Source organism: Jaculus jaculus, chromosome 3 (genome assembly GCF_020740685.1).
Source record: "Jaculus jaculus isolate mJacJac1 chromosome 3, mJacJac1.mat.Y.cur, whole genome shotgun sequence".
Taxonomy (NCBI): domain Eukaryota; kingdom Metazoa; phylum Chordata; class Mammalia; order Rodentia; family Dipodidae; genus Jaculus; species Jaculus jaculus.
The window spans coordinates 966279-993492 of NC_059104.1; the positions used below are offsets into that span (position 1 = coordinate 966279).

The window sequence follows — 27214 nt, forward strand, 5'->3', positions numbered from 1 at the left end:
GGCAGATGTGGTTTCCTGGCGCAAACGCTGAAATCTCCGGACCCGGCTGGAGACCCGACCACCTCAGCGGTTTGGCAGCGGAGACGGGTCCCGGCCCCGTAGCGAGCAGGCGGAGGAAGGCTCGCAGACCCGCTCACACCTCAGGGAGGGTGGGCCTGAGGGGCCTGGTCCACCGGGGGCGCCTTCCTCGACTTCATCTGACCCTAGGCTAAACCCTGGGTTTGGAGAAGCAGGACCGTGTCCTTGGACGGAGGTCTTCCCTTTCCCGTGTCCGCAGCCCTGGAATGCAGGAGAGTAAGTGGAAACGAGACTTGCTCCTTTCCTACAGAAGATAAAACAGGAGTCGTCGTCTCAAGTCCGGTTCGCCGGGCACTGACGATTGACAGGTACCCAGAAGAATCCAAATTCCCGGCCGGGGGTCGCACCTCGGCCTGGGCTGCCGGAGCAGGTGCACCCGGCCTCTCCCCGCCCCAGCCCGGCTGCGTCCCCGTCTACCGCCCTCCGCAATCCCGCCTCTCCGGGTCTCCGCGTCCACCCGGCCTCCGGCCCGCCCCTCCGCGCCCCGCCCTCTCCGCGCCCGCCCCGCCCGGCCCGGCCCCGCCCCCGCCGGAAGCGCTCGCCCGCCCCGCGGCCCTCGGCGCTCGGGGTCCCGCGCCCGGTCCGCCCTCGGGCTGCGCCGGCTGCCCCCGGGCATGGAGCTGGCGGAGCGCGCGCAGGCGGCGCGGGCCAGGGTGCCCAGGTGGGTGCGGGGGCGGCGGGGCGCGCCGGTGCCCGAGAGCGTGGAAGGGTGGACCGAGACCGGGCCGGAGCGAGCGGGACCCCGCGGGCCCGCAACCGGGGCTGGGGGACAGGTCCTTGCTTGTGTTACAGGGTCGACCCGTACGGCTTTGAAAGGCCCGAGGACTTTGACTACGCCGCTTATGAAGAGTTCTTCTCCTCGTACCTCGTCATCCTCACCAAGAGGGCAATAAAATGGGCCAAACTTCTAAAGGGGGGCGGTGGCATCCGAAGAAGCGTGACAGGTGAGCGGGGCGCTCAGGGCGCGGGTGGGTGGGTGGGTGGGTGGGGGAGACCGCAGTCCCGCGTCCGCGCGACCCCCGGGGCGACCCTCGCCCGGAGCCGCCGGAGCTCCGGACCTCGCCCGTGTCACCGCGCCCTCTGACTCAGAATGGACAAAGTCCACGCTGCTGCTCCGGGAGCCACGAGGGGTCCAGGTGTTCTGGGCAGTTTCAGAACCTTGGAACCAAAGTTGGCCTTAGGCAGGACGCTTCCAGGTGTGGTGGGGTCTGGGGAAGGTCCTTTCCAAACAGCCGCACCGGTGGTCTGGAAACGGGTCTCTTGCTTCAAAATCAGCTGGTCTGGGCTCCTGTTGCCAGCCTCCCCCCCCCCCCCACCTCCCCTTGAGAAAGCACAAGCCGTGGGTGGTGGAGAGCCCCAGGGGCCTCCAGGCCCAGCACACCCACTGTCCCTTCTCTTTCCTAGGGCTTTTCTCTTCTCACCGTCCTTACTTGATAGGCACTTGTTTTCCTTAGTAGAATCAAAGGTCTCTCTCCCTGACTCCTAGGGATTTTGTTTCCTTCTCTGTGGAATCCTGGATACAATGAACGTTGATTGGCCAAGACTTCATTTTTAATTTTGTTTTTTCGAGGTAGGGTCTCACTCTAGCCCAGGCTGACCTGGAATTCACTATGTAATCTCAGGGTGTCTTCTAAATTACAGTACTCCTCCTACCTGTGCCTCCTGAGTGCTGGTATTAAAGGCATGTGTCACCGCGCCCAGTTGCAGGACTTCATATTTACTAAAGGAGGGAGTGAAGGTCTTTGCCATGTGCCTAGGTAGAGACAGAATGACAGTGTCATCCTAAAGGCAAATGTGAAGTGTGTTGGGGAGTTGCTTGCTTCCTGAACATTAGTGATGGACACAGAGCTGGTGACCCAAATATTAGGGTTAGGAACTAGGGTGGACCCACCATGCCCCATCTCAGTGGCCTCTGTTAAGGTGTTTCCAACAAGCATTTGCTTTTATTTTTCTTGTGCATTTGTTCTTAAAAATTGACTGGCCTTTTTAAAATATGCATGCAGAAGCCGGGTGTGGTGGCGCACGCCTTTAATCCCAGCACTCAGGAGGCAGAGGTGGGAGGATCACCCTAGTTTGAGGCCACCCTGAGACTACATAGTGAATTCCAGGTCAGCCTGAGCCACAGTGAGATCCTACCTCTAAAAACCAAAATAAATAAATAAATATGCAAGTAGAGAGAGACATCCACTCAGGATGGATGTGCCAGGGCCTCTAGCAGCTGAAATAAACTCCAGATTTATGTGCCACTTTGTGCATCTAGTTTTACATGGGTACTGGAGATTCAAACCCTGGTTGTTAGGCTTTGCAAGCACGGGTCTTAACCACTGAGTCATCTCTCCAGCCCCTTGACTGAACTTTTTTTTTTTTTTTTTTTTTTGGTTTTTCGAGGTAGGGTCTCACTATAGCCCAGGCTGACCTGGAATTCACTGTGTCGTCTCAGGGTGGCCTTGAACTCGTGGCAACCTCCTACTTCTGCCTCCCCAATGCTAGGATTAAAGGTGTGCGCCACCACACCTGGCTTGACTGGACTGTTAACATTAAAAAGTTCTTACATGGGTAAATGTTTTAACCCTACCTAATGATACAGAATGAAGTTGCTTCTCTCCTACCCTAGGCTTCCAAAGAGAGAGACCACTGTCTTACGTGTGGCCCAGGAGCAGTTGTGTTCATACTCACACGTGTCCAGTTGCTTCCTGGCTCTGCACTAGGCCTTCAGTACAAGCAGTGATGATCAGACTGATGATCCCTGGAAGATGTAGGTCTGCAGACGCTCGGCTCGTAAACTGAGCAGCATCCGTTCATTACCCTGTCTGCTTGGCCACTGGTTAGATCCCACCATAGTCCTTTTCTTTGAGTCAGTGGGTCTTCACCTTACTGCATATTTTTCCTCAAGGAAGCTGCACTCAGGGTATTGTCTCCATCTCCCAGTGTGGGTTGGGGTCGTAAGGTGAGCAGGAATCAAAGGTATTTGGGGAAGCAATATGAATGCACAATGCTTCCAGATTTTCACCCTCCAGATATTTGCAGGTTTTTTGTTTTTCTTTTAGTGTTGTGCTGGGGATAAGCCTAGTTCCTCAAGCATGCTAGGCAAGTGCTCTACTACTCAGTACAACCCCAGTCCCCTTTTAAATTTATTTTAATTTTAAATTCTTTCCTTCCTTCCTTCATTATTTTTATTTATTTGGGGGGGGGGGCCTAGGAAGAGAAAGGGCATACCAGGGCCTCCAGTTACTACATAGGAAATCCAGGCACATGGGCCACTTTATGAGTCTGGCTCTATATGGTACTGAGGAATTGAACCTGGGCTGGCAGGCTTTGCAAGAAAGCACCTTTAATTGCTGAGCTACCTCTGTAGCCATTTTTGTTTTGTTTTGTTTTTCAAGGTAGGGTCTCACTCTAGGCTGACCTGGAATTTACTATGTAGTCTCAGGGTGGCCTTGAATTCACGTCATCCCAAGTGCTGGGATTAAAGGTATGCTCCACCATGCCTGGCTTCCCTTAAAAAAATATTTTCAGTAAATATGTCTGCTTCCTAGTTAACCCTCAGCCTGAGGGAAGGGAACCTGAGTCAGGGCGAGAGTCATCTGATGCTCTGGCCAGAAATGGAACCCTGGTTAGTCTGGTGGGGGGCCTGGGAGCCTGCCATCCTGTGTGCCCCTGTTGGCACAAGTGTGTTTTCCTAGTGTAATAAGGAGGCCATGGTGTTGGCAAAGTCTAAGTGCACTGTCAGGCATGTAACTAGTGGACAAGTTATTCCAGAAATGGGAATCGGGTTTTTCCTGCCAGATACACTAAGCTGACTGAAGTCTAGTCAGTCACCAGGGAAACATCCCCAGGGAAGCTTGTGGGTGAGGGTAGGGGTCTCAGTGTCAGACTCACCCTTGAGTTTCATTCAGCAGCACCCCTTGAAGTTTCACAAGAACTGAGAGGGGCTCATGCCTGAAAGTACTCTCATTGTAGAAGTTCAGGGGTACAGTGTTGAAAGTACTCTTAGTGTAGAAGCTCAGGGGACAGTGTTGAAAGGCAAAAGACCATACAATTCACAATGATATTCGTGCCAGAAGTACGTCAGGGTGCCTTTGGAATTTCAGGCATTTCATTCCCTATCCTGGAGTTACCTTGAGTTTATACACCTGGTTCATGCTCAGGGTCATGGGAAGCATTGAGAGTGTTGTCAGTTCAGACATGGTCCTCCTGGGGAGTTGGGGAGTTTGCATAAGAAAGGTGCTGTAGCTTAGCTATTTTATTTCCCCAATATATGGAGTCAGGGCTTAGATAGGATAGGATAGCATTATCTTAGCTATTTCACTGATCTTGGCTCAGTAGCCTCTTGTCTAACCCTCCTTAGTGTAGGTATTATAGATGTGTGCCACCACACATAGTTTCTTTCTTTTTTTGGAGGATTTCCACTTACCTGAGTCACTGGGTTCACAAAGTCTCTTGTAAGTTCTTGTTTTCACTGATAAAAAAATTTTAAATCAGATTTAGGAGGAAAATTGAGGATAGTCTTACTGGCATAAGAGGAAACAGCAGGACAGGAAAGCTGCAGATCTTGGCAGCTGCCAGAAGGAAGGGGATGGAAGAAGAAGAAAGTTACTCTTACAGGTCACGAAAGCAGGCAGACTCCATAGTGGCTGTATGCAGAGTAGCTGCATTGAGAGCAGTCTTCAGAGAGAAAATGCTGGGGGCATGAGGGCAGGCAGTCTCAGCATCTGGTCTGGTGTCTAGAGGAGAATGGGAAGAGGGGAAAGGAGAAATGACAATGCTTTCTGATGTGATGAGAGGGTTGGCAAGCAGTGGCATCCAGGGAGAGATTCCTTTTATTAGTATACAGTTTTTAGGTGTTTAAATAAATACACAGCAAACCACAGTTAAGAGTCAAGCCCTAGGGGATGATTTAGCCGTTAAAGGTGCTTGTCTGCAAAGCCTGCTGGCCAGGTTCAATTCTCCAGTGCCCATGTAAAGCCAGATAGATGCTCAACATGTGGCACACACATGTGGAATTGTTTGCAGCGAGAGGTCCTGGTGCACACATTAATTTTATCCCTCCATAAATATAAATGTTTTTTTAAAATGTTTTATTATTCATTTTTTGAGAGACAGAGAAAGAGAGAGAATGGGTACACCAGGGCCTCCAGCCACTGCAAACGAACTCCAGACACCTGTGTCCCCTTGTGTGTCTGGCTAATGTGGGTCCTGGAGAATCGAACCTGGGTCCTTTGGCTTTGCAGGCAAATGCCTTAACCGCTAAGCCATCTCTCCAGCCCAAATATATTTTAAATTGGTTTTTCAAGGTAGGATCTAGTTTTAGCCCAAGCTGACCTGAAATTTACTATGGAGTCTCAGGGTAGCCTCAAACACATGGCAATCCTCCTACCTTTGCCCCCCAAGTGCTGGGATTAAAGTTGGTTCTGACACTGAATTTGAGACTCATCCAGCATCTTGTGTACCCTAGTAGCTCATTCATTCTGTTGCTGAGCCATTTTCTTAGTATGTGGATATACCTGGTGGGGCATGGGATACTGAAAGCTAACAAAATAAGCACTCACACAGCTTTTGTGTGACCTTCGACTTTGCTTCACTTGGATAAACACTGGGATACTGAATCATTTAGAACTAGTAAGAAATGGCATCTCCTGGTAGTTTAGGGCCCTGGGTTCAATTCCTAGCACCAAAAGGAGAAAAAGAAAAAAGAAATGCAAACTTTTTCCAAAGTGGCTATACAGATTTGCATTTTTGTATTCCTGTTATGTCTGAGCCTAGACCTAGAGGACTAGAAATCATGGGCCACTTTGGAACTTGTGATGTAAGGTTTATCTGACTAGAACCTGTAAGAGTATACATTTTTTCTGCACGTGTGGTATATGTGTATGGAGGTCAGAGATCAATGTCAGATGTCTCCCTGTATTACTCTCCACCACCTTATTTATTGAGACACTGTCTCTCATTGAACCCATAGCTCACCAATTCAGCTAGTCTTGATGGCCAGCCAGCCCTGGGGATTCTCCTGTCTTTCTCCCAAGCACTGTGGTTATAGGCATCCAAACAAGACCTAATGCTTGTGTGACAAGTACTTTTATCCATTAAGCCTTTTAATAGCTCCCTGTGGGAAAGTATTTATTTTTTCTTCCAGTGTTAGTCCCTTTCCATTACTATAACAGATATCTGAGATGGTTACCTTATAAAGAAAAAACGTTTATTATGGCTCACAGATTTGGACATTGGCCTTATTGCTTTGGGTCTGACATGGCATAGCACTGTGGGCACAGACATGCTTACCTTATGGCCAACATCCTACCATCCTCTTCAAGGATAGAACCCCCAGTTACCTAAAGACCTTTCAATAGGCCCTACCTTTTACTATTATACATATTATAAATAATATATATTTTAATATTTTATTTATGAGTAAGAGCATATATGGGCATGCAGGACCTCCTGCCACTACAAATAAACTTCAGACACATATATCATTTTGTATATTTGGCTGTATGTGAGTATTAGGGAATTGAACTTAGGTCTTTAGGCTTTGCAAGCAAATACTTTTAATTGCCAAGCTATCTCTCCAGCCCTGGCGACCAAGTCTTCAACATGGGCCTTGGAAGACAGTTAACATCCAGATTACATTACTCTGTACTCTCAGGGAGACTTCAAACTCAAACTCACAGCCACCCACCTGCCTCTGCTGGGATTAAAGGCATGTGCCACCACACCTGGCTTCCCCACTTTTGTTGTTGTTGTTTATTTGTTGTTTTTTGAGATAGGGTCTCACTCTAGCCCAGGCTACCCTGGAATTCACTATGTAGTCTCAGGGTGGCCTTGAACTCACAGTGATTCACTGACCTTTGCCTCCCAAGCACTGAGATTAAGAGCATGCACCACATGCCCAGCCCCCACACATTTGTGATTAAAAACAATGCTGGCCATTACCATTACTCTTCTACACTGGGAAAAAAGCAAACCCTTGATAGAATGATTGCACATGTGTAGGGAACCCTTCCTGAAAGACGAGAATGATACAAGTGAGCGCAAGAAGTTGTTCAGCTTGACTACGTGGCAGTAATCTCTTAAACATACTACAAGACTGAGCTGAACCTAGGCTCCCTTGGAATCTCAAAAGATCTAGGAACATTTGAAATCTGGCCACCTAGTCTAGACATCAGAGACAGGTCAGCCATTGGTCCAAAGCTACTGCTTATACAGAAACTGTAATTGGACTACAGCTGTATAAATTATGAGCATATTAAAAATTTGCCTCTTTCTCTTTTGTAAAGCATATTTGTAAACTCAGAGCTTAGCAGGAATGACTTGATCTCACATCTGGACACTTAAGTTGGTGTGGTCTTCTCCTCCTTCATTGTTTCCTTTCCCTTTCCCAAGGCAATAGTGCATAATTTAGGGTTATATTTATTTATTTATTTATTTTCACAATTTTTATTAACATTTTCCATGATAACTTAGGGTTCTTTATGCTTCATAAACTTTAATAGAATTCATGCCATGTTTTTTTTTTCTTCTGTGAGACACCTGTTTGCCACCTTGTTTAAATGTAAATGTTCCCTAAGCTTTGGAATAAATTTCCTTTTGTAAACAAGAAAAAAAAAATGCTGGCGAGCCTTGGTGTCCCACACCTTTAATCCCAGGACTGGGGAAGCTGAAGTAGATGGAGTACTATGAGTCCAGTGCTAGTCTGGGCTACAGAGTTGAGTTTCAGGTTAGCCTGGGCTAGATAGAATGAGACCCTACCTCAAAACAAACAAACAAGCTATATCTCCCTACAAGTTGAAATAGCACTCAGCATGAGAGAATATCTGCAAAGTGGGTTACATTGACCTGTCTGAGGCTGCTGGCCCGGCTCAGCTTACAAGGCAAGCATCTTACCTCTTGCTGGTTTTTACCCATGTGGCTCATGTGCTGCTGCTGCTTATACTTGACCAGTCCCCTGTCTCCCTTCCAGGAAAGGACCAACACTTGTCTGGTGTGTGAAACCCCCCAAGACAGCTTCTCTGAAATTGTTCCTTCTTGCAGCTCCTAAACAAGCAATGTCCATTCCTCTCCCTGGGTCATCTATTCTTGCTTTTTTGACATTTTTTTCCTTTTGGTGTTGGGCGTAGTGCCCAGAGCCTTGCCCATTGCTTAAGCACTTGCTCTATTGATGAATCACACCAAGCCAGGTTTCTGCTCTCTGATTCTGCACCAGCTCTGATAAGCACAGTGACCCCTGAAGCCAAGCCATCCCCAGAACAGGAGCCTGAGCCCTTTTGTCTGTCTTCTCAGAGTTGGCTGTATAGATTGAGGGTTGGTGGACAGGTTCAGAGTCAGCCTGTGGTCTCAGCTGGACCCCTTACTGGCTCAACAGTGCAGTAGAACTGAGTGGTCAATGTGCACCTAGCTGCTCCTTTTTGGAGGAGGCTTCTAGAGTGTGTGCTGGTTTGGGTAGAGATATAAACTTTTGGGTTCATTCCAGATTGGCTTAGGAAGACAAACATTCAAGATGAAGGTAAATGGGCATTACCCCAATAATCTGAGATCTGAGCTCACCTCTCTGTCTTTTGGGTTTCAGTGAAGCGTTATGTCCGAAAGGGGATCCCGCTGGAGCACCGGGCCCGCGTCTGGATGGCCGTGAGTGGGGCCCAGGCCCAGATGGACCAAAACCCTGGATACTACCACCAACTGCTTCAGGGGGAGAGTAGTCCCAGCCTGGAGGAAGCCATCAGGACAGGTGGGACGGAGCCTGGCCGAGGACAGAGCATGTTCCCAATAGAAGCCCCTTGTCCTAAGGTAGTGAGTAAGCTTGCTAAAGATGCACCTGCTAACATTAATATGGAATTCTATTTTGGGAGAAATCAAAAGAAGTGTTCATGGGAAGGATAGCAAATATTTGTGTGCCTATTCCTTGTGTGAAAGTGAACTTCTTGAAGGGTTTTAAGAGCATCATGGTACCCAGAAATGGGCACAGGGATGCCTCCTGGTTTCAGGGCTTAGTGCACCATTGTGCCACATGGCAGGTGGCTATTGTGACTGACCTGGGTGCTGGCTTTGTCCTCCAAGTACCTTGATGACAACAGGCACAGGGCCATTGCCTCTCAAAAGTTTGAAGTTTAGGGCTGGAGAGATGGCTTAGTGGTTAAGGTCCATGCCTGTGAACCTAAGGACCCAGGTTCAATTTTCCAGGCCCCACATAAGCCAGATACACATGGTGGCACATGCATCTGGAGTTCATTTGCAGTGGCTACAGGCCCTAGCATGCCCATTCTCTCCCTCCCTCCCTCCCCCCCCCCGTCTCTCTCTCTCTCTCTCTCTCTCTAATAAAATAAAATAAAAAGTTCAAAGTTTACCATAAATTGAAATTTAGCTTTTTTTTTTTCCCTTCGAGGTAGGGTCTCACTTTGGTCCAGGTGGACCTGGAATTCACTGTTTAGCCTCAGGCTGGCCTCTAAATCAGGTGATCCTCCTACCTCTGAAATGTAGAATTTTTGGAACTGCCATTGCCAGTTTGAACCTGGAATGCTATGTAAACACAAGTGAGCAGTACCAGTGTAAACAGCATGCTGGTTTATTTGAGAGATACGGAGAAAGACAGACTGAGTATGGGCGTGCCAGGGCTTCTTGCCACTGCAGACCAACTCCAGACACATGCACTACCTAGTGCATCTGGCTTTACATGGCTAATGGGAAATGGAACCCAAGTTGTCAGGAATTGCAAGCAAGCTCTTTTTTGTGGGGGCGAGGGGTGTTCTTGAGGCAGGGTCTCATTCTAGCTCAAGCTGACCTGGAATTCACTATGGAGTCTCAGGGTGGCTTTGAACTCACAGCAATCCTCCTAACTCTGCCTCCCAAGTGCTGAGATTAAAGGTTTACGCCACCACACCAGGCTTAAGCAAGCTCTTTTAACTGCTCTCTCCAGGCCAACATTGCTGAATTTTTAACAGACCAAGAGGCCAAGGGAATTGAGTATCCCTAACATGGTGGGGTGTTCTGCAGCCCCTGCTTCCCTCCCCAGTCTCCAGGCAGGCTGTGGGGACACGGGCTACATCCTGGTCACGGACCTCAGTCAGAGGTCTCAGGACAGAAGCGCTTGCTGGATGGCTGCCACTCAGCTGGGCAGCGGTGCTGACTCAGGCTGGAAAGCGGAGGTTCACTGGAGGCCTCCTGTGTCAGATAAAATAGACTTGTTCATTTGAAAGATTATTTGACACGTTCTGGTTAGTGTGGATGGGGGGGAGCTATTGTGAAAAAATACACACAATGTAGTTTAATTGTTTTTCTTGTCAAACTTACTTTTTTTTTTTTTTTTTTTTTTTGGTTTTTTGAGGTAGGGTCTCACTCTAGCCCAGGCTGACCTGGAATTCACTATGTAGTCTCAGGGTGGCCTCGAACTCACGGCGATCCTCCTACCTCTGCCTCCCAAGTGCTGGGATTAAAGGCATGCGCCACCATACCCGGCATTTCTTGTCAAACTTAAACAGTCCTTTCTCACTTAATACTAAACTTCCTATTCCCCATCCCAGCCCCTGGCTTTTAAATAATTCTTTCATTTTTAAAATTTTTCTTATTTTTTCTTTCTTTCTTTTTTGGGGGGGAGGAGGAGGTCTTTTTCAAGGTAGGATCTCACTGTAGCTCAGGCTGATCTGGAACTTACCCTCTAGCTCCAGGCTGGAATTCACTGCAGTCCTACCTCAGGCTCCTCAGTGCTGGGATTAAAGGCAGATGGCACCATGCCAAACCCTTTTATTTATTTATTTTGGTTTCTTTGAGTCAGAGTTTCACGTAACCTAGGCTGGCCTTGAACTTTTTAAAAAAATTATTTATTTTATGAGAAAGAGACAGATAGGGAGAAAGAGAGAATGGACATGCCAGGGCCTCTAGCCATTGCATACGAACTCCAGACATATGTGCCCCCTTGTGCATCTGGCTTACGTGGGTCCTGGGGAATCGAACCTGGGTCCTTAAGCTCCACGGGCAAATGCCGTAACTGCTAAGCCATTTCCCCAGTCCCTTGAACTTCTTTCTTTCTTTTCTTTTTATTTTTTGTTTTTTTGAGGTAGGGTCTCACTCTTGCTCAGGCTGAACTGGAATTTACTATGTAATCTCAGGGTGACCTTGAACTCAGTGATCCTCCTACCTCTACCTCCCAAGTGCTGGGATTAAAGGCGTGCACCACCACGCCCAGCTTGAACTTCTTTTTGTTCTACAATATTTTATCTTTTTATTTATTTAAGAGAGAGAGAGAGAGAAAGAAAAAGAGAGTGAAGGAGAGAGAATAGGCATGCCAGGCCCTTCAGCCACTAAAAATGAACTCCAGATGCATGTGTCACCTGGTGCATCTGGCTTATGTGGGTCCTGGGGAATTGTACTTGGGTCCTTTGGCTTTACAAGCAAGCACCTTAACCTTTAAGCCATCTCCTCTGCCTGACCTTGAACTTTGATCTTCCACTTCCCAGTTGCTGGAATTACAGGCATGTGCCACCATGCTCAATGTATGCAGTGCTGGGGATTGAAACTGAGCACTCTACCAACTGAACCCTATCCCCGGCCCTGCCATTCTACTCTCTGTCTCTAACTGTGGTTTCTGAAGGAATTCACCATAGAGGGAACACACACAGTTTGTTCCTTTCTTTTTTTAAAAAATAATATATTTTATTTATTTATTTGAGAGTGAAAAAGAGGGAGAGAGAGAGAGAATGAATGGACACGTCAGAGCATCCAGTCACTGCAAACAAACTCCAGATGCATGCTCCCCTTGTGCATCTGGCTTATGTGGGTCTTGGAGAATCGAACTGGGATCCTTAGGCTTTGCAGGCAAATGCCTTAATCACTAAGCCATCTCTCCAGCCCAGTTTCTTCCTTTCTGATTGGCTTGTTCACTCAGCACTATATCCTCAAAGCCATTCTGAGTCGTAGCGCAGTTTCTTTTTAAGGCTATGTAATATAGCATTTGTGCACACCTCATTTTGTTTGTCCACCAGTGAACAGTTGGTTGCTCCAGCCTCTTTCTTGGCTGTGTACATATGAAATGCTGTCATGAACACAGACATTTGTAGTCCCTGCCTTCGGTTCCTTGGATGTGTACCCAGAATCGGGATTGCTGGGGCATGTGCTGGTTGAGCTTAATTTTTTGCCCATCTGGGTAACCTGTCTTACAGGGACCGTGTAGAAGATGTTTCATGTCCACAGCAACACTATAGTGCTGCATAAACAGCCACTGGTCATACATTCCTAGCTTTTCCTTTCTGTAGAAATACCATGTCATGATCAAGACTATCACACAGGGTAGGCATAGACTGTGTCTAGTCTAAAATAGGAGCTCGCTTCTGATCCTGTGACCAGTGCATTTCACCAATTGAATGCCAGGAGAAAGTCCATTTTGCTCCTGGGAGGGCATGGGAGACAGGTCACAGAGCTCTGCTGAACAGGAAGAGGTGGGCAGGGAAACTCTCTCACAGAAGCCGGCAGCATGAGTTTACTTAGTCCTTGGTATCAGCTTTGTCTGTTTATCTCTGAAGGGAGTCTGGGCTTATTCTTCTTCCTATGTTTCTAGTGGCCTTGAACTCAGGGCAATCCTCCTACCTGTGCTTCCCAAGCACTAGGGTTCAAAATGGATGCCACCATGCCTAGAAGTTTTGATTGTTTTTAAACTATTTTTTTTTTAAAGAGAATATGGGGGTGGAGAGATGGCTTAGTGATTAAGTGCTTGCCTATGAAGCCTAAGGACCCTGATTTGAGGCTCCATTCCCCAGGACCCACGTTAGCCAGATACATAAGGGGCACAGGAGTCTAGAGTTTGTTTGCAGAGTATGGAGGCCCTGGCACATCCATTTTCTCTCTCTCTCTGCCTCTTTCTATCTAACCTCTCTCAAATAAATAAACAACATGGAAAACAAAAAAAGAAAGAGGCAAAGAGAGCCTCCAGCTACTGCAAACAAACTTCAGATGCATGTGCCGCATTGTGCATCTGTCTTACATAGGTCCTGGGGAATTGAACTTGGGTCCTTAGGCTTTGCAAGCAAACCTTTTAACCAGTTAGCCATCTCTCCAGTCCTCCAGCCCATATTTTTTGCTTTGTTTTGAGTCAGGGTTTCCCTCTATAGCCCAAGTTGGACATGAACTCACTCAACAGCAGTCCTCTTGCCTCAGCCTCCTAAATGTTAAAGTAACAGATATAAGTCATCATGCCCGACTCTTCTTATGTTTTTGATCTTTAGAACCAGAAAACCCTCCCCCAATTTTGCATTTAGTTTCCCTGTTTTCCTTGCTCCCAAGTCAGGACTTGTTCTTCCTCAGGGAAGCTCAGAGCCTAGGTGATGAGGGCTGGTGGGGTCACTAGAAATACCTGATGAAGACCACAACTCTGGGAAGGTCACCTGCCATCCAGGCTCTGAAAGAATAGTGGGGTCTCTCCTCTCCATCCTTCCTAGGATGCTGCACCACCTCCCAGCACACTGAGGCAGAGGTGTGTTGTCAAGTGTGGGGATGCAGCCAAGCCTTTCTGGGGTGGTTCAGGTGCTACTAGTGTGGCAGCCATTCTTGAAGTCCGAGACAGAACCCCGCAGCCGCCAAGGCAGACACAGAGACTGTGGTGACGCTGGTGACTTTCTGTGCAGACTTGAACCGGACTTTCCCTGACAACGTGAGGTTCCGGAAGACAGCAGAGCCTTGTCTGCAGAGGACCCTGTACAATGTGCTGCTGGCGTATGCACTGCACAACCCAGGCGTGGGGTACTGTCAGGTGAGCCCAGGGCCTTAGCACTAGTGCACACTGGGGGGTGGGGAATAATGTGGCACCGCACAGGTGTGTGGCTATGATACTCTGCAGGTGAGCTTTATCACCAGGTCAGGGACACAGCACTCTTTACTGACCTCTGTCTTCATAGTGCCTTGATCTCTGTGTACCTTACTTCTGTGTTGATAACATTCTGAAATGCACTGTCAGTGGAGATGCAGGTCAGAGGTGTGCCTGTAGCATGGTTGTGTGTTCCTGATAGGTGTGACCATGTCCTGGTATAGATTATGCCTGAAGTGCCACCAGCAGCATGTCTCCACAGCCTTCTGCATTTGATGTCATCTGGGTATGTCTTGTTGGATGAGGAAAGCAGATGTTCTTTTTCTTTTTTCAAGGTAGGGTCTCACTGTAGCCGAGACTGTTCTGGAATTCACTATGTAGTCTCAGGGTGGCCTGGAACTCCTGGCAATCCTCCTACCTGTGCCTCCTACATGCTGGGATCAAAGGCATGAGCCACACCACGCCCAGATTTCATTTCTTATTTCTAGAGAAACATGCATTTACAGTTGAACAAAGAGGAGGGAAGTGGAAGTTAAGTAAAGCAGTTACCCGGCAGTAACACACTCATAAACTCCCGCCGTAAGCCTGAGGACCATGTCCTCTGCCCAGCACCGTCTCAGCACTTGACATTTATGGCAGCATCTACCGTTTGGGGAGTACCATGGATTTTTGGTCTCCTTACAGGAAGATCCTAAGCCCTATCAGACTATGACTATTACTGCCTGCCTTTCATTATGTTGTTTAATTTTTGTGTGTGTGTGAGAGAGATTGGAAATTGTACATGCTAGGCAAGCACTCTATATCATTGGGATATATCTCTAGCCCTCTTTTTACATTTTGGTTTTGAGACAGGGTCTAATTAAATTGCCCAGGCTGACATAGAACTTGTGATCATCAGTCTCCAGACAGGCCTGAGCCACCATCCCTGACTGATCTTTGCTATTGTGGTAAATACCATCATTGGTGCAGTTCCTGCTCTGACAGACTGATCCATACTGTTCACGTGTATCACTGATCACTTAGGATGATGCCTTGTTAATGGTCATTAGAAGGAAACAGCATTCTATATGGCATTCAGAGAGTTCTTTTGGATGATGTTTCCCTCTTCTTTTTTTTTTTAATTTTTATTAGCACTTTCCACGATTATAAAAAAAATCCCATGGTAATTCCCTCCGCCTCCACACACACTTTCCCCTTTGAAATTCCATTCTCCATCATATTGTTTCCCTCTTCTTATGTTAGCCAGCTGAATGCAGTGCAGACAGTAGGTATTAGAATACCTACATTGTGCCCAAGCGTCTTGAGTCATGCAACTTTCCTGGAAGGGTAGAAAAACAGCAAACATGGCCATGAGCTGAGTGGTCTCAGAATCATACAGGGGTTTAGAACTCAGGGTAACCTTTGTATCTCATTTTTTTGCTTGCAGGGAATGAATTTCATAGCTGGGTATCTGATTCTTATAACAAAGAGTGAAGAGGAATCTTTTTGGCTGTTGGATGCTCTTGTTGGAAGAATACTACCTGGTAGGTTGAAAGTCCTTCTGTTTACCCTTCCTGCCTTGTTTCAGGTACTGGTGAAATGATCCAGCTGGCCACTGAGGATGGAGTGAAAGGGTTTAGTATTGCTCAGGAGTAGAGTGCTTGCCTAGCAAGTTTAGGCAAGACTTGGGGTTTAATCCCCAGCACTACAAAAGAAAAAGAAAAAAGAAAAAGAAAAAGAGGGAGAGAGGGAGAGAAGATGGAAGGAGGAGAAGGAAGGAAGGAAAGATTTAGTGAAATATCTTGTTTGGACATTGAAGTTAAAACGTTTTTTTTATTTGAGGTAAGAGAATTGGGTTTCTGTGATCACTGCCTAGACAGAGTGTAGATTTGTCTTTCTATAAATGTTATTTATTTATTGAACTGAGGGAGAGAGAGATAAAGGGCATGCCAGAGCCTCTAGCCACTTAAGATAAACTCCAGACTCTTGCGCCCCTGTGTACTTCTGGCTTACATGGATACTAGGGAATAGAACCCAGGTCCTTAGTCTTTGTAAGCAAGTGCCTTTGTTTCTTTCTCTCTCTCCCAAATAAATAAATAAAATGGTGGTTGGGGGGGGGAGAATTACCATGGTTTATTGCCTATAATTAAGGAAGTTGTCATTAAAAAATTATCTTAAAAATCTTTAAAAAATAAAATATTTTAAATAAAAAATTAACAAAGGCTGGAGAGATGGCTTAGTGGTTAAGTGCTTGCCTGTCTGGCCTAACAACCCCGGTTCTAGGCTCGATTCCCCAGGACACATGTTAGCCAGATGCACAAGGGGCACATGCATTTGGAGTTCTTTGCAGTGGCTAGAGGCCCTGGCATGCCCATTCTCTATCTATCTATCTGTCTCTTTCTCTCTCTGTCGGTCACTCTCAAATAAATAAATAAATAAACCCCCCAAAAATTAACAAAAGAACTCATCAGCACAGCATTACAGTGTGTTGCTGCTTTACATATACATGCACATGTGCATATATATCTAAATTTTTGTTGTTGTTATTGTTTTGAGGTAGAGTCTCACTCTAGTCCAGGCTGACCTGGAATCAACTATGTAGTCTCAGGGTGGCTTTGAACTCATGGTGATCCTCCTACCTCTGCTTTCTGAGTGCTGGGATTAAAGGCCTGCACCACTACACCCATCTTATATCTAAATATTTTTAAAAGAATATTATTTTATTTATTTATTTTATTGTTTGTTTGAGAAAGAGGATGAGATTGGGCAAGCTCCAGATGCATGCGCCATTTTGTGCACCTGGCTTTACAAAGGTACTGGGGACTCAAACCTGGGTTGTTAGGCCTTGCAGGCAAGCACCTTAACTGTGGAGCTATCTCTCCAGCCTCATATTGCTACTTAAAAAAAAAAAAAAGACTCGTCTTTTTAAAACTATTTTATTTATTTGCAAGCAGAGAGAAAGAGAGAGAGGCAAAATGAGAGAAAGAGAATGGACACATCAGGACCCCTAGCCACTGCAAATGAACTCCAGAAGCATGCACCACTTTGTGCATTTGGCTTATGTAGGTACTAGGGAATCGAACCTGGGTCCTTAGCTTCGCAGGCAAGTTCCTTAACTGCTAAGCCATCCCTTCAACCCATTGTCTTGCTACTTTTGAGGGGGAAAGCATTCTTTTGAAACCTTTTGCTTTTCAAGGTAGGGTTTCTTGCCCAGGCTGACCTGGAATTCACTATGTAGTTAGGGTGACTTTGAACTCATGACAATCCTTTCACTTCTGCTTCCTGAGTGCTAGGATTAAAGGTGTGTGCCACCATGCCTGGCTTCTCCTGCCTATTAATAAATAAGTAGCCTCCAGTTTGAATCAAGCCAGTGTGCACTGTGTGCTGCAGTGAAGGTCAGTTTGGGAAGAGCCAGAGCTGACCTGAGGGAAAGGACCTGAGGCAGAAACAACTTCCTGCCTGACCAGCCAGGGTCTGATCACTGGCTGCTGGGTCAACTTAAGAGGCACAGGGGTTGGGAAGTCAAAGCTGTACATGAGGTGGGAGCTGAGAGGGTAGGACAGCACCATGGGGATAGCGAGTGGGAGGCGCTAGCTGCAAGACCTGGTGGTGAGGGCAGGGCTGTGTAACAGGCTGCAGCTTTGTTACCTCTGAAGACTGAATTACGAGTGTGTGTATCTGAGGTTAGATCTTTTCCCCCTTTAATTTTTATTTATTTGTGCATGTGTGATGTGTGTGTGGGTGGGGGGTAGGGTCTCTTGCCTCTATAAATGAACACTGGGTGTTTTATGTGAGTGGTTGGGCAATTGAACCCCGGCTTGGAGGCTTTGGAAGCAAATGGCTTTAATGCTGAGCCATGTCCCCAACCCTAGAGTCAGTTCTTTTCATCAGACCTGCCACACTTTAAGCCTCGTCCTAGGGATTGGCCAGCATCCGTGAGGAACAGCTGAAATGTCCCTGTCTTTCTTGGTTTTCCAGAAGTAAGAAGACAAGGGTGGGAAGCACCCATACACCCATAGTACAGGACAGGGTACAGGGTTAGAAGGTGGGAGAGCTAGCAGAGGAGCAGCCCCTGGTCCCCTGGTTAACACAGCTGTGCAGTTCCATTCAGTCCACCCGGTCAGACCAAATAGTACTGTGCACAGGCCTGCATTTACAAAGAAAAGGCAGTACTAGGAGCAGCAGGTCTCAAACTCACTTTGTAGGCAAGGTTTAAACTCCCAGTTCTGCTTCCACCTCCCAAGTGCTGGGATGACATGAATGTTCCACTGTGCCTGGCTTCTGACTGAAGATGTTGCTTTTACTGTTAGAGGCCTCTTTCTGCCCCAGTGCCACAGAAGACAGGACCCCTTCAGCATGGTGGACATGCAGGTCACCTTAGTCTTAGCCTAAACCCCTCTTAGTAACATACTGCCTTGTCAGTTTGTCAGGGTATCACTGTTCAAACTGGGCCTCAGGCCTTTGTGTGGAAGGACTCTGGCCAATGGGCAGCCTCTCTGTAACAGATTTCTGTATATACTTTGAGGGGTCCATTCACTCTGCCTGAAGACCTCACTAGACAGGTACTTTCCTAGCCCTTGAATGAATAACCTGCGTGTTCTGAAGAATGGGTCTGACCTGATTTCCCTTGATATTCAGGGAAACAGGCAGCAGAAACACCTCAGTCCAAGCCAGGAGGACGAGATGGACACACAGGCTGCAGCTCCAGCACAAGTACAAGAGGGTGGGAACGAGGCTCCCAAGGCCTGTTGTTATCCACCAGGTATGAGTAGGATTCTGTACCCTCCTGGTGGCTTCCCTGTGTTTATCCTTCCTAGGTTTACACTTGTTTATGTGCCTCAGGTTCACCCCAGGGCCAGGAGAATTCACTTGGGAATCAGATTGTGTTAGTCCAGCCTGGCTACAGAGGGAAATCCTGTCTCAAAAGACCAAAATAAGCAAGTAAAATAGCAGTGTCCCCTGACACATGAATATACCCGAGACCCCATGGGCTTCTGAAACCAAAGCTAGTAGAGAGCCCTGGTGGACTGTTTTTCCCTGTGCATACATGACATGCCTGTTGTGGAGTGATGTTTAAGGTAAGCACCTGTAGGAATGATTGGTAAAATAGACGTCTCAACTACACGTTGTGAGACCATCAGTTGAATGTAGCCTCTCTCAGAATGTCTTCCTGTGCTGCACTGACCTTGTGACTGAGGGGACAGAGTGTAGTACATAGGTGAATAAGTGACATTTGCCATGTAGCTCAGGTACCCCTCCAGGGATGGTGAGGTGTGATAGCCTTTGTAGTGGGGAGCTTTCCACTCCTCTGGCTCTCCATGGCCCTCAGCTTGGGACCCAGTGCCAGAGGTATGTGGTGGGTGTATCTTGGACCTCTCAGTGAGCACGATTGTTCCAATCCCTTTCCGTAAACAGTGCAGGTTGTGTCCATGTAGGAGATGCTTTTGCTAAAGAGTGTACCTAGTGGCATAATCTGGGTTTGTGTGTGTGCTCACTGCATTGCCACACTGCCCTCACACATGTGTTGGGACTTCAGGGTTACATTTCTTCTTCCCTTCCATTTACATTCCCCTAAGTGGTGGCTTGGGTTTGGGGCAAAAGGAATGAACCTGAACCTTGACCTGATGGACATCTGGTGGACTGACACTTCTGGCTACCTCTATCTCTGTCCTTCACCTCAGGTCCTGGGGCACTGTTTAGGTTGTGTGTCAGCTTGGGACATAGCCATGTGCAGGTATCTTGGTGAAGGAACCCATGGGTAAAACAGGGCCACGGAGAGAATGCCCAAGGTTCCAGTAGGGAAAAGGCACGGGCCTCCTTTGAGGCTTTTCCTCCAAACCTGGGCTCCCCACTGAAACCAAACAGGCAATAGACACCTGTGTGCAGGTGAGGCTGGATGTACAGGGTGTTTGGGGGGATCATCCAACATGGTAGCTCAGAGCCTCAGGACTCAACACTGCTCCCCTCACTGCCCCAGTGGTTAATGTTCCTGCATAGAGCTTCTCCCAGCTCCCATTGCAGACAAGCATCCATAGTTTATTCAGCCTATGGCCAGTCAGTGGACTAGACTGGGTCATTGGGCCAGGCACCCTGTCTGGTGGGTCCACTGTGGACCCCAAAACGGCTTGAATTGTTCTACTTTTCTGTGGCCCTCAATTTTTCCACCCACCGAATAGTATTTGCCACCCTAAATAACAGGGTCTTACTGGATCTTTCTTTTACTTTTTATTTATTTTGGTTTTTCAAGATAGGGTCTCACTCTAGCCCAGGCTGACCTAGAATTCACTCTGTAATCCCAGGCTAGCCTTGAACTCACAGTGATCCTCCTACCTCTGCCTCCCTAATGCTGGGATTAAAGGTGTGTGCCATCACACCCGGTCTGTTTTAATTTTGAGACAGGGTCTCACTAATAACCCTGGCTGGCCTGAAACTCAGCATATAGACCAACCTGTACCTCTGCCTCCTGAGTACTGGGACTATGGGAGGACCCTGTGGTGTCCTGGTTCTTCTTTTCATTTAGGGCTGCTGAAGAGCCAAGCCAGCCTTCTTGGAGGATTATGACAAAAAATCCTCTCCTTCCCAGCAAATATGGGCTTCCTGCATAATGTTGGTAGACACATGAGACACATGAGCATGCATTTACACACACACACACACACACACACACACACATTTATTTATTTGAGAGAGAGAGAAGGAGCACACAAGGGCCTCAGCCACAACAAATGAATTCCAGATGCATGCACCCACCACCTTGTGCATCTGGATTTATGTGGATACTGGGGAATCAAACCTGCGTCCTTTAGCTTTGCAGGCACATGCCTTAACTACCACACTAGCTCTCCAGCCCATCAATAGATACTTTTGACACATTCCCTTTATTTTGTTATTGAAAACAAACAAGTGGTGTCTCAGAAGTATGTGAGAGTGTGTATGTGTGTCACAGAATCCACCTGTGTTCATTATGGAAACTTGGAGAACAAAAACCTTTAAAAGTAAACACAGTAGCCACTGTTTTCATGGCTCCTCCCAGGTTTGGCCTCAGAACTTGTGGGTTGTACAGAACAAGTGAGTTCTCTGCTTTATCTCAAGGCAGGTTTAAGAACTGGGGCTGAGCCGAGGTGTGGCTGTTCCTGAGAGCTTGGGGAGGACGGGACCGGGCCACTCCTGGGGTATGGAATCTGCGTGGCCCTAACCCTGCCTGTGCACAGTGGACTCAGACCTAATATGTGAGGGTGGGCTTCCAGAATCAAGAGAATGTGTCCTGGAAAGGGGAGAGGTGCAGCAGGTAACTTAATCTTCCCCTGAGAGATGTCACAGCCTCATGGAGTTTAGTCCAGGAGTTTAGCACCTCTATTTTTGGAAACTGGCTAAGCTTCTGTAACTGGGCCAAGGTCATATGTTTCTGCAAATTCTTTACTGCTCCCATTCAGCTCCTCTCCCTCCACAGGCTCCTGGCTTAATGCCTGGCTCTTAGCTACACGAGACGCCAGGCAGAAAGCGCTGGGTATAGAGTGCATGCCTGTAATCCCAGCCTAATCCCTGCACTTGGACCAGCTCTATTTTACTTACAGGAACCAGTTCAACATCTGGTGCACACAGACATCAGAACTGAATTTCACACACTTGAAATGACAGTACCACAATAGTGAACATCATCCTGATTGTAGTAAAATGGTGACAGCAAGTTAATTTTGTGATAGCATGTGAGCGTGTGATAATGAAAATAGTTCTGAATTGTGTATTGAAGTGCATCAGTCTCTAACAAACTGAATTGTGTTCTGTGTGACTAGCATGCCAGGGGCCAAGTCAGTGGTCCTGGACACAAACAATATTTACTTCATAGGTTTCTAGGAGTAAACAGCAACTGTTAAAAGGGACATTAAACTAACTTTGGGAAGCCCATATACAGAAGGTGCAGTGGTGTAGCTTTTATTCCCAAGTTCCTCCGTTAACAAACTTAATATGCAGACATAATAAAAACTTCAAATGAAAAAGTTGTAAACTTTATTTTTGTAGGAAGTCTTAAGATAGATCCAGTCATCCATCTGTAGGTAAATAGTTTAGCATCATTTATTAATTATAAATGCATTCAAATTTTTTTTTTTTTTTTGAGACACAAGTTTTACCATGTAGACAGTGCTGGCCTGAAACCCAAGATCATCTTGCTTGGCCTCCTAAGTGTTGGGACATAGGCATGTGCCACCACGCCTGGCATAATTTTTCTAGTGCTAGAGGTGGATTATTCATGGCATTTTATTTAAGCATTCATTTATTTGAGAAAGTATGGGCACATCAGGGTCTCTTGCCACTGCAAACACAATCCAGACACATGCACCACTTGGTGTGTCTGGCTTTATGCAGATTCTGGGAAATTGAACCTAGGCTGGCAGGCTTTATACAAACAATCACCTTTACTTCCTGAGCTCTCTCCCCAGCTCCTTTCAGAGCATTTTAAAATCCAGTTCTCCAAACACAAGAAATTAAATTTATTGCACAAGTGTTTCTACTCAGATTTTAGTGACACTCTTTACTGTTCAATATACTGCTTTGTTTCTTACCACTAAGAACTAAAGTTATGTTACTTGACCTCACCAGTGACCTCAGGAATCTCAGGAAAGGAAGAGAGGTGAACTCAGGGCCTTACCTCCTTTCTTTTGTTCTAGCAATTCCTTTACTTTGGAGGCTGTCAGGAAAGTCACAGTTCTAGGTCAGCCTGGGCTAGAGTGAGACTTTGTCTCAAAAAGCACCAAGGCTGGAAAGATGGCTCAGCAGCCATTAAAGACATTTGCTTGCAAAGCCTGCTGGTATGAGTTCAGTTCCCCAGTATCCATGGTACTTGTGTCTGAAGTGCTTGTAGCCCTGGAGCTCTCATACCTTGTCTCTCTCTCAACTAACTAAATAAAAATATTTTTTTCTTTTTTAAATTCTTTTTTTTTTTTTTTCCAAGGTAGGGTTTCACTCTAGCCCAGGCTGACCTGGAATTCACTATGTAATCTCAGGGTGGCCTGGGGCTTACAGAACTCCGACCTCTGCTGGAAGTAAAGGAATGTGCCACCACACCCGTCTTAAAAAATATTTTTATTTATTTACAAGAAGAGAGAGACCATATGAATGTGCCAGAACTTCCAGCTACTGCAGACAAACTCTGGACACATGCTCTATTTTTTGCATCTGGCTATATGTGGGTACTGAGGAATTGAACCCAGGCCATTTTTCAGGCAAGCATCTTAACCACTGAGCCATTTTTTGAGGTAGAGTCTCACTCTAGCCCAGGCTGACATAGTCTCAGGGTGGCCTTGAACGCACGGTGATCCTCCTACCTCTACCTCCCAAGTGCTGGGATTAAAGGCATGTACCACAGACCCAGCTAGGAATTTGCTTTTTTTCCATATGCATGTCCAATCATGCCTAAGGTTAGGATGGTAAGTAGGGGCTTTCTCCCTAAAAGTAAACTTAAAGGGCATAGGCTGCCTTACTGTGCATGCACCTCTAGCCAGTACTGGCTGGACTGGCCTCTGCCTCCAGTTTTAGGGTATGTCCAAGGGTTGCAATGGAATTGCTAGTGGTCATAAAGGTGGAGTGACTTGGTAGCATTGTTTGGATTGTAGTGTGTGCCATTTGATACAGGCGAGGGTCTCGGGTTGCTACGTGTTTTGTTTGGGAGCTGGGTGTAGTGGTGCTTACCTCTAATCCCAGCACTCAAGAGACTGAGGTTGGAGGATTACCTTGAGTTTTAGGCTAGCCTGGGCTAGAGTGAGTTCCAGGCTGGCTGGCCTGTTACAAGTCCTATACTACAATAAGCTATGCCTTCCCAGCACTATTTTACTATATATATATATATATATATATATATATATATCAATTTTTTTTTTAATTTGAAAGAGAGAATGGGCACACCAGGGCCTGGTGCAAGTCCTATACCAATAAGCTATGTTTCCAGCCTTCCTAGCACTCTTACTTTTTTAAAAATATATTTATTTATTTATTTATTTATTTGAGAGAATGGGCGCACCAGGGGCTCCACCCACTGCAAATGAACTCCAGATGTGTGTGCCCCTTGTGCATCTGGCCAGCATGGGTCCTGGGGAATCGAACCTGGGTTCTTTGGTTTTGCAGACCCTCCAGCCCTACTCTCTTGGTTTTTTGAGGTAGGGTCTCACTGTAGCCCAGGCTGACCTGGAATTCATTCTGTATTCTCAAGGTGGCCTTGAAATCACAGTGATCCTCCTACTTCTGCCTGAGTGCTGGGATTAAAGGCATGCGCCACCAAACCGGCTCCTAATTTTTTAACTCTATTTTTATTTACTTTTTAGAGGGGAGAGAGAATGGATGTGCCAGGGCCTCTGGCCACTGCAGACGAACTCCAGATGCATGTGCCATCATGTGCATCTGGCTTATGTGGGATCTGGAGAACCAAACCTGTTCCTTAGGCTTCACAGGCAAGCGCCTTAACCACTAAGCCATCCCTCCAGCCCTCTTTTTACTTTTCATTTTGAATTAAACTGTCATTGTTATCAAGGCTGGCCTTGTACTCACTCTGTAGCACAGATTAGCCTTAAGCTTTGTTTTATGGTGGTAGTTTTATTTTTTATTTTTTTGCATGTGAGAGACAGATAGAATGGGCACACCAGGGCCCCTAGCTACTAGAAACTAAAAACTCCAAAAACATGCAGCACTCTGTGCATCTGGCTTTACATGGGCACTGGGGAATTGAACCTGGGTCCTTAGGCTTGGCAGGCAAGCATCTTAACTGCTAAGCCATCTCTCCAGTCTGCTATTTTGTTTTTGAGGTGGACCTCAGCCTCCCAGGTAGATAGGGTTATCACCCTGTTCCATCAGGCCCATCTGACCAAGTCTCTTGGTTCCTCTTCTTTTGGTGTGACAGATTATTATAGCCCAGCAATGCTGGGTCTGAAGACGGATCAAGAGGTCCTGGCAGAGCTGGTGAGGATGAAGTTGCCAGCAGTAGCAGCCCTGATGGATGGCCATGGTGTGCTGTGGACCCTGCTGGTATCCCGCTGGTTCATCTGCCTTTTCGTGGACATCTTACCTGTGGAGGTAAGTGCCTCAATCAGCCTCTGTAGCTATGTGGCCGGCTGTGGAAATGATGTGTCATTTCTGTGTTCCTACAGACTGTGCTTCGAATCTGGGACTGTTTGTTCAATGAAGGCTCCAAAATCATTTTCCGGGTAGCTTTAACCTTAATTAAACAACACCAGGCATTTATACTGGAAGCCAGTAGCATTCCAGACATCTGTGATAAGTTCAAGCAGATCACCAAAGGGGACTTTGTGACTGAGTGTCACACATTCATGCAGGTGAGTTCACTTGAGGCTGCCAGAGACAAGGTAGATACTCCTCAGCTCCATAGGCCTTGTCCCAAGTCACTGGATGCAGGAAGGATATTTGGCAGCTAGTAACCACCACCCAGCTCCACTGCCATGAGAAAGTCATGGCTCACTCTGACTGGTGTATGTGGCAATGCTGCTTGTCCTTTTACAGCTATTGATGCTTTTGGAAAACATGATTTGATTCTTCTCTTTTCTCTATTAAGAATTGTGCTGCTGTTGCCGGGTGTGGTGGCGCACGCCTTTAATCCCAGCACTTGGGAGGCAGAGGCAGGAGGATCACTGTGAGTTCAAAGCCAGCTTGAAACTACAGAGTGAATTCCAGGTCAGCCTGAGCTAGAGTGGGACCCTACCTCGAAAAAACAAAACAAAAAAAAAAAAAAAAAAGAAAAAGAATTGTGCTGCTGTAGCCAGGTGTGGTAGGGCATGCCCTTAATCCCAGCACTCAGGAGGTAGGAGGATCACTGTGAGTTCTAGGCCAGCCTTATAGACTACATAGTGAAATCTAGGTCAGCTTGGACTACAGTGAGACCCTGGGGGAAAAAAAGATTTTTGCTAAGAATTAATTTGCTACACAGCTGGAATAACTCTTTTCCCTTGGCATACGCCCTACAGACTTAAGGCCCATATGTTCTTCCCATGCTGACTTCAGAGTGTCAGACTTGAGTTCATGGGGAAAGGTTTAAGTGTAGCCATGTGCTGGGTACCTCTTTTTACCTCTTCTTGGATACCAGTTCAGACAAATTTTCATGCAGTGGTTTGACTAAATCTATGTATAGCCATCTAGAAAGCTATATAGTTCACCAGGTACTCCTGCAGCATTCTGTGTACTGTACGGACCTCCAGCTGTGGCAGGGCCAGATACTCCCCCATCATTCCAGCCCAGGGCTCCCGCTGGACCTCTGGGTGCAGTCTCCAGATGCACCAGGGTGAGGATGCCTGCCTTGTATTACCTTTGTATCTCAGAGTTACATTTGTTAGTGTTCTTGCTTTAACTTTACAGAATCCAAAGAGTTTAGTTCTGTGGTAGTCTCAGGGTAAACCCACTAGCGTAACTATACAATACTGTTGGGGACCTGAATATCCATCTTTCTCCCTCATATGTGCTATGTGGCACTGTCCAAAACAGACAAGTCATCCAACCTCTTATGAATGGCTTCCTGGCTGTTTAGCTGTGCAAACTGGCCATGGGGTGATGTCTAGGGAAGAATGATCACTTGTGAACGTAGTGCCCACAGGCCTGGTGCCTTTACCCAGCTCTGCAATGGCCAGTAGTGCTGCTGTGTGGCATCCCTGGGGAGCCCCAGCTTGTGGTTGTCTGGTGGGACTATTCTAATATTAAAAAAAAAAAAAGTTAAATGGTGGCAACAGGTGATTCCCATAGATTGGCAGAACTTCAAGCAGAAGTGCTCTGGTGACAAACAGGACTGCCCACAGGGCACACGAAGCCCATGGGTGATGGTCCCTGTCGGTGTGCTGTGCTCCAACTTTTATGAGATACCTAAGGTGAAAATGTGTTGTTGAGTTGGCTACTTTTTAAACAAATTTTCTTTTCCAGAAAATATTTTCAGAGCCTGGGAGCTTGTCCATGACAACCATCACTAGGCTGCGTGAGAACTGTCGGGCTGCCCTGCTGGCACAGGGTTGAGTGCACCTGCAACCCCAAGACCTCTGCACTGCCAGCAATAGCGTTTCCAGTTGACACTTGACCGATTCCTTCTGTGTCGCCTGTTCCTGTTGTAAATACTTGAAATCAGTTTTGTAGTGAACTTTCAGATAGAATGCTCTAAAACTCATGCTCACTTATCAGCTGTGGAGTCGAATTGTTTGTTTTTTGAGGTAGGGTCTCACTCTAGCCCGGGCTGACTTGGAATTCACTATGTCATCTCAGGGTGGCTTCAAACTCGGCAATACCTCTACCTTTGCCTCCCAAGTACTGAGATTAAAGGTGTGCACCACCAGGAATAGGCATGTGTATATGTGCATTGTGTGTGTGTGTGTGTCAGCAAACTGAAAATGAACA

General features: G+C 46.8%; 1 protein-coding gene across 1 annotated transcript; it reads left to right on the plus strand.

The window, feature by feature from the left end:
* The first annotated feature begins 688 nt into the window (after nt 1-688).
* On the plus strand, nt 689-27000 carry Grtp1 (growth hormone regulated TBC protein 1). Its single transcript, XM_045145862.1, has 8 exons — nt 689-739; nt 871-1022; nt 8642-8800; nt 13683-13807; nt 15288-15384; nt 24729-24901; nt 24976-25161; nt 26750-27000. Exons 1-8 carry the CDS (start codon nt 693-695, stop codon nt 26837-26839), a joined length of 1029 nt encoding a protein of 342 aa, XP_045001797.1. The 5' UTR covers nt 689-692; the 3' UTR covers nt 26840-27000.
* The last annotated feature ends 214 nt before the right edge of the window (nt 27001-27214 follow it).

What these genes read in the sequence shown, in the direction of transcription:
- Grtp1 (XM_045145862.1), top strand. Translation starts at nt 693, where the DNA reads ATGGAGCTGGCGGAGCGCGCGCAGGCGGCGCGGGCCAGGGTGCCCAG. An exon ending in GGAGGAAGCCATCAGGACAG is followed by an intron (nt 8,801 to 13,682) that starts GTGGGACGGAGC and finishes CTTTCTGTGCAG; the next exon opens with ACTTGAACCGGACTTTCCCT. An exon ending in TGTTGGAAGAATACTACCTG is followed by an intron (nt 15,385 to 24,728) that starts GTAGGTTGAAAG and finishes TTGGTGTGACAG; the next exon opens with ATTATTATAGCCCAGCAATG.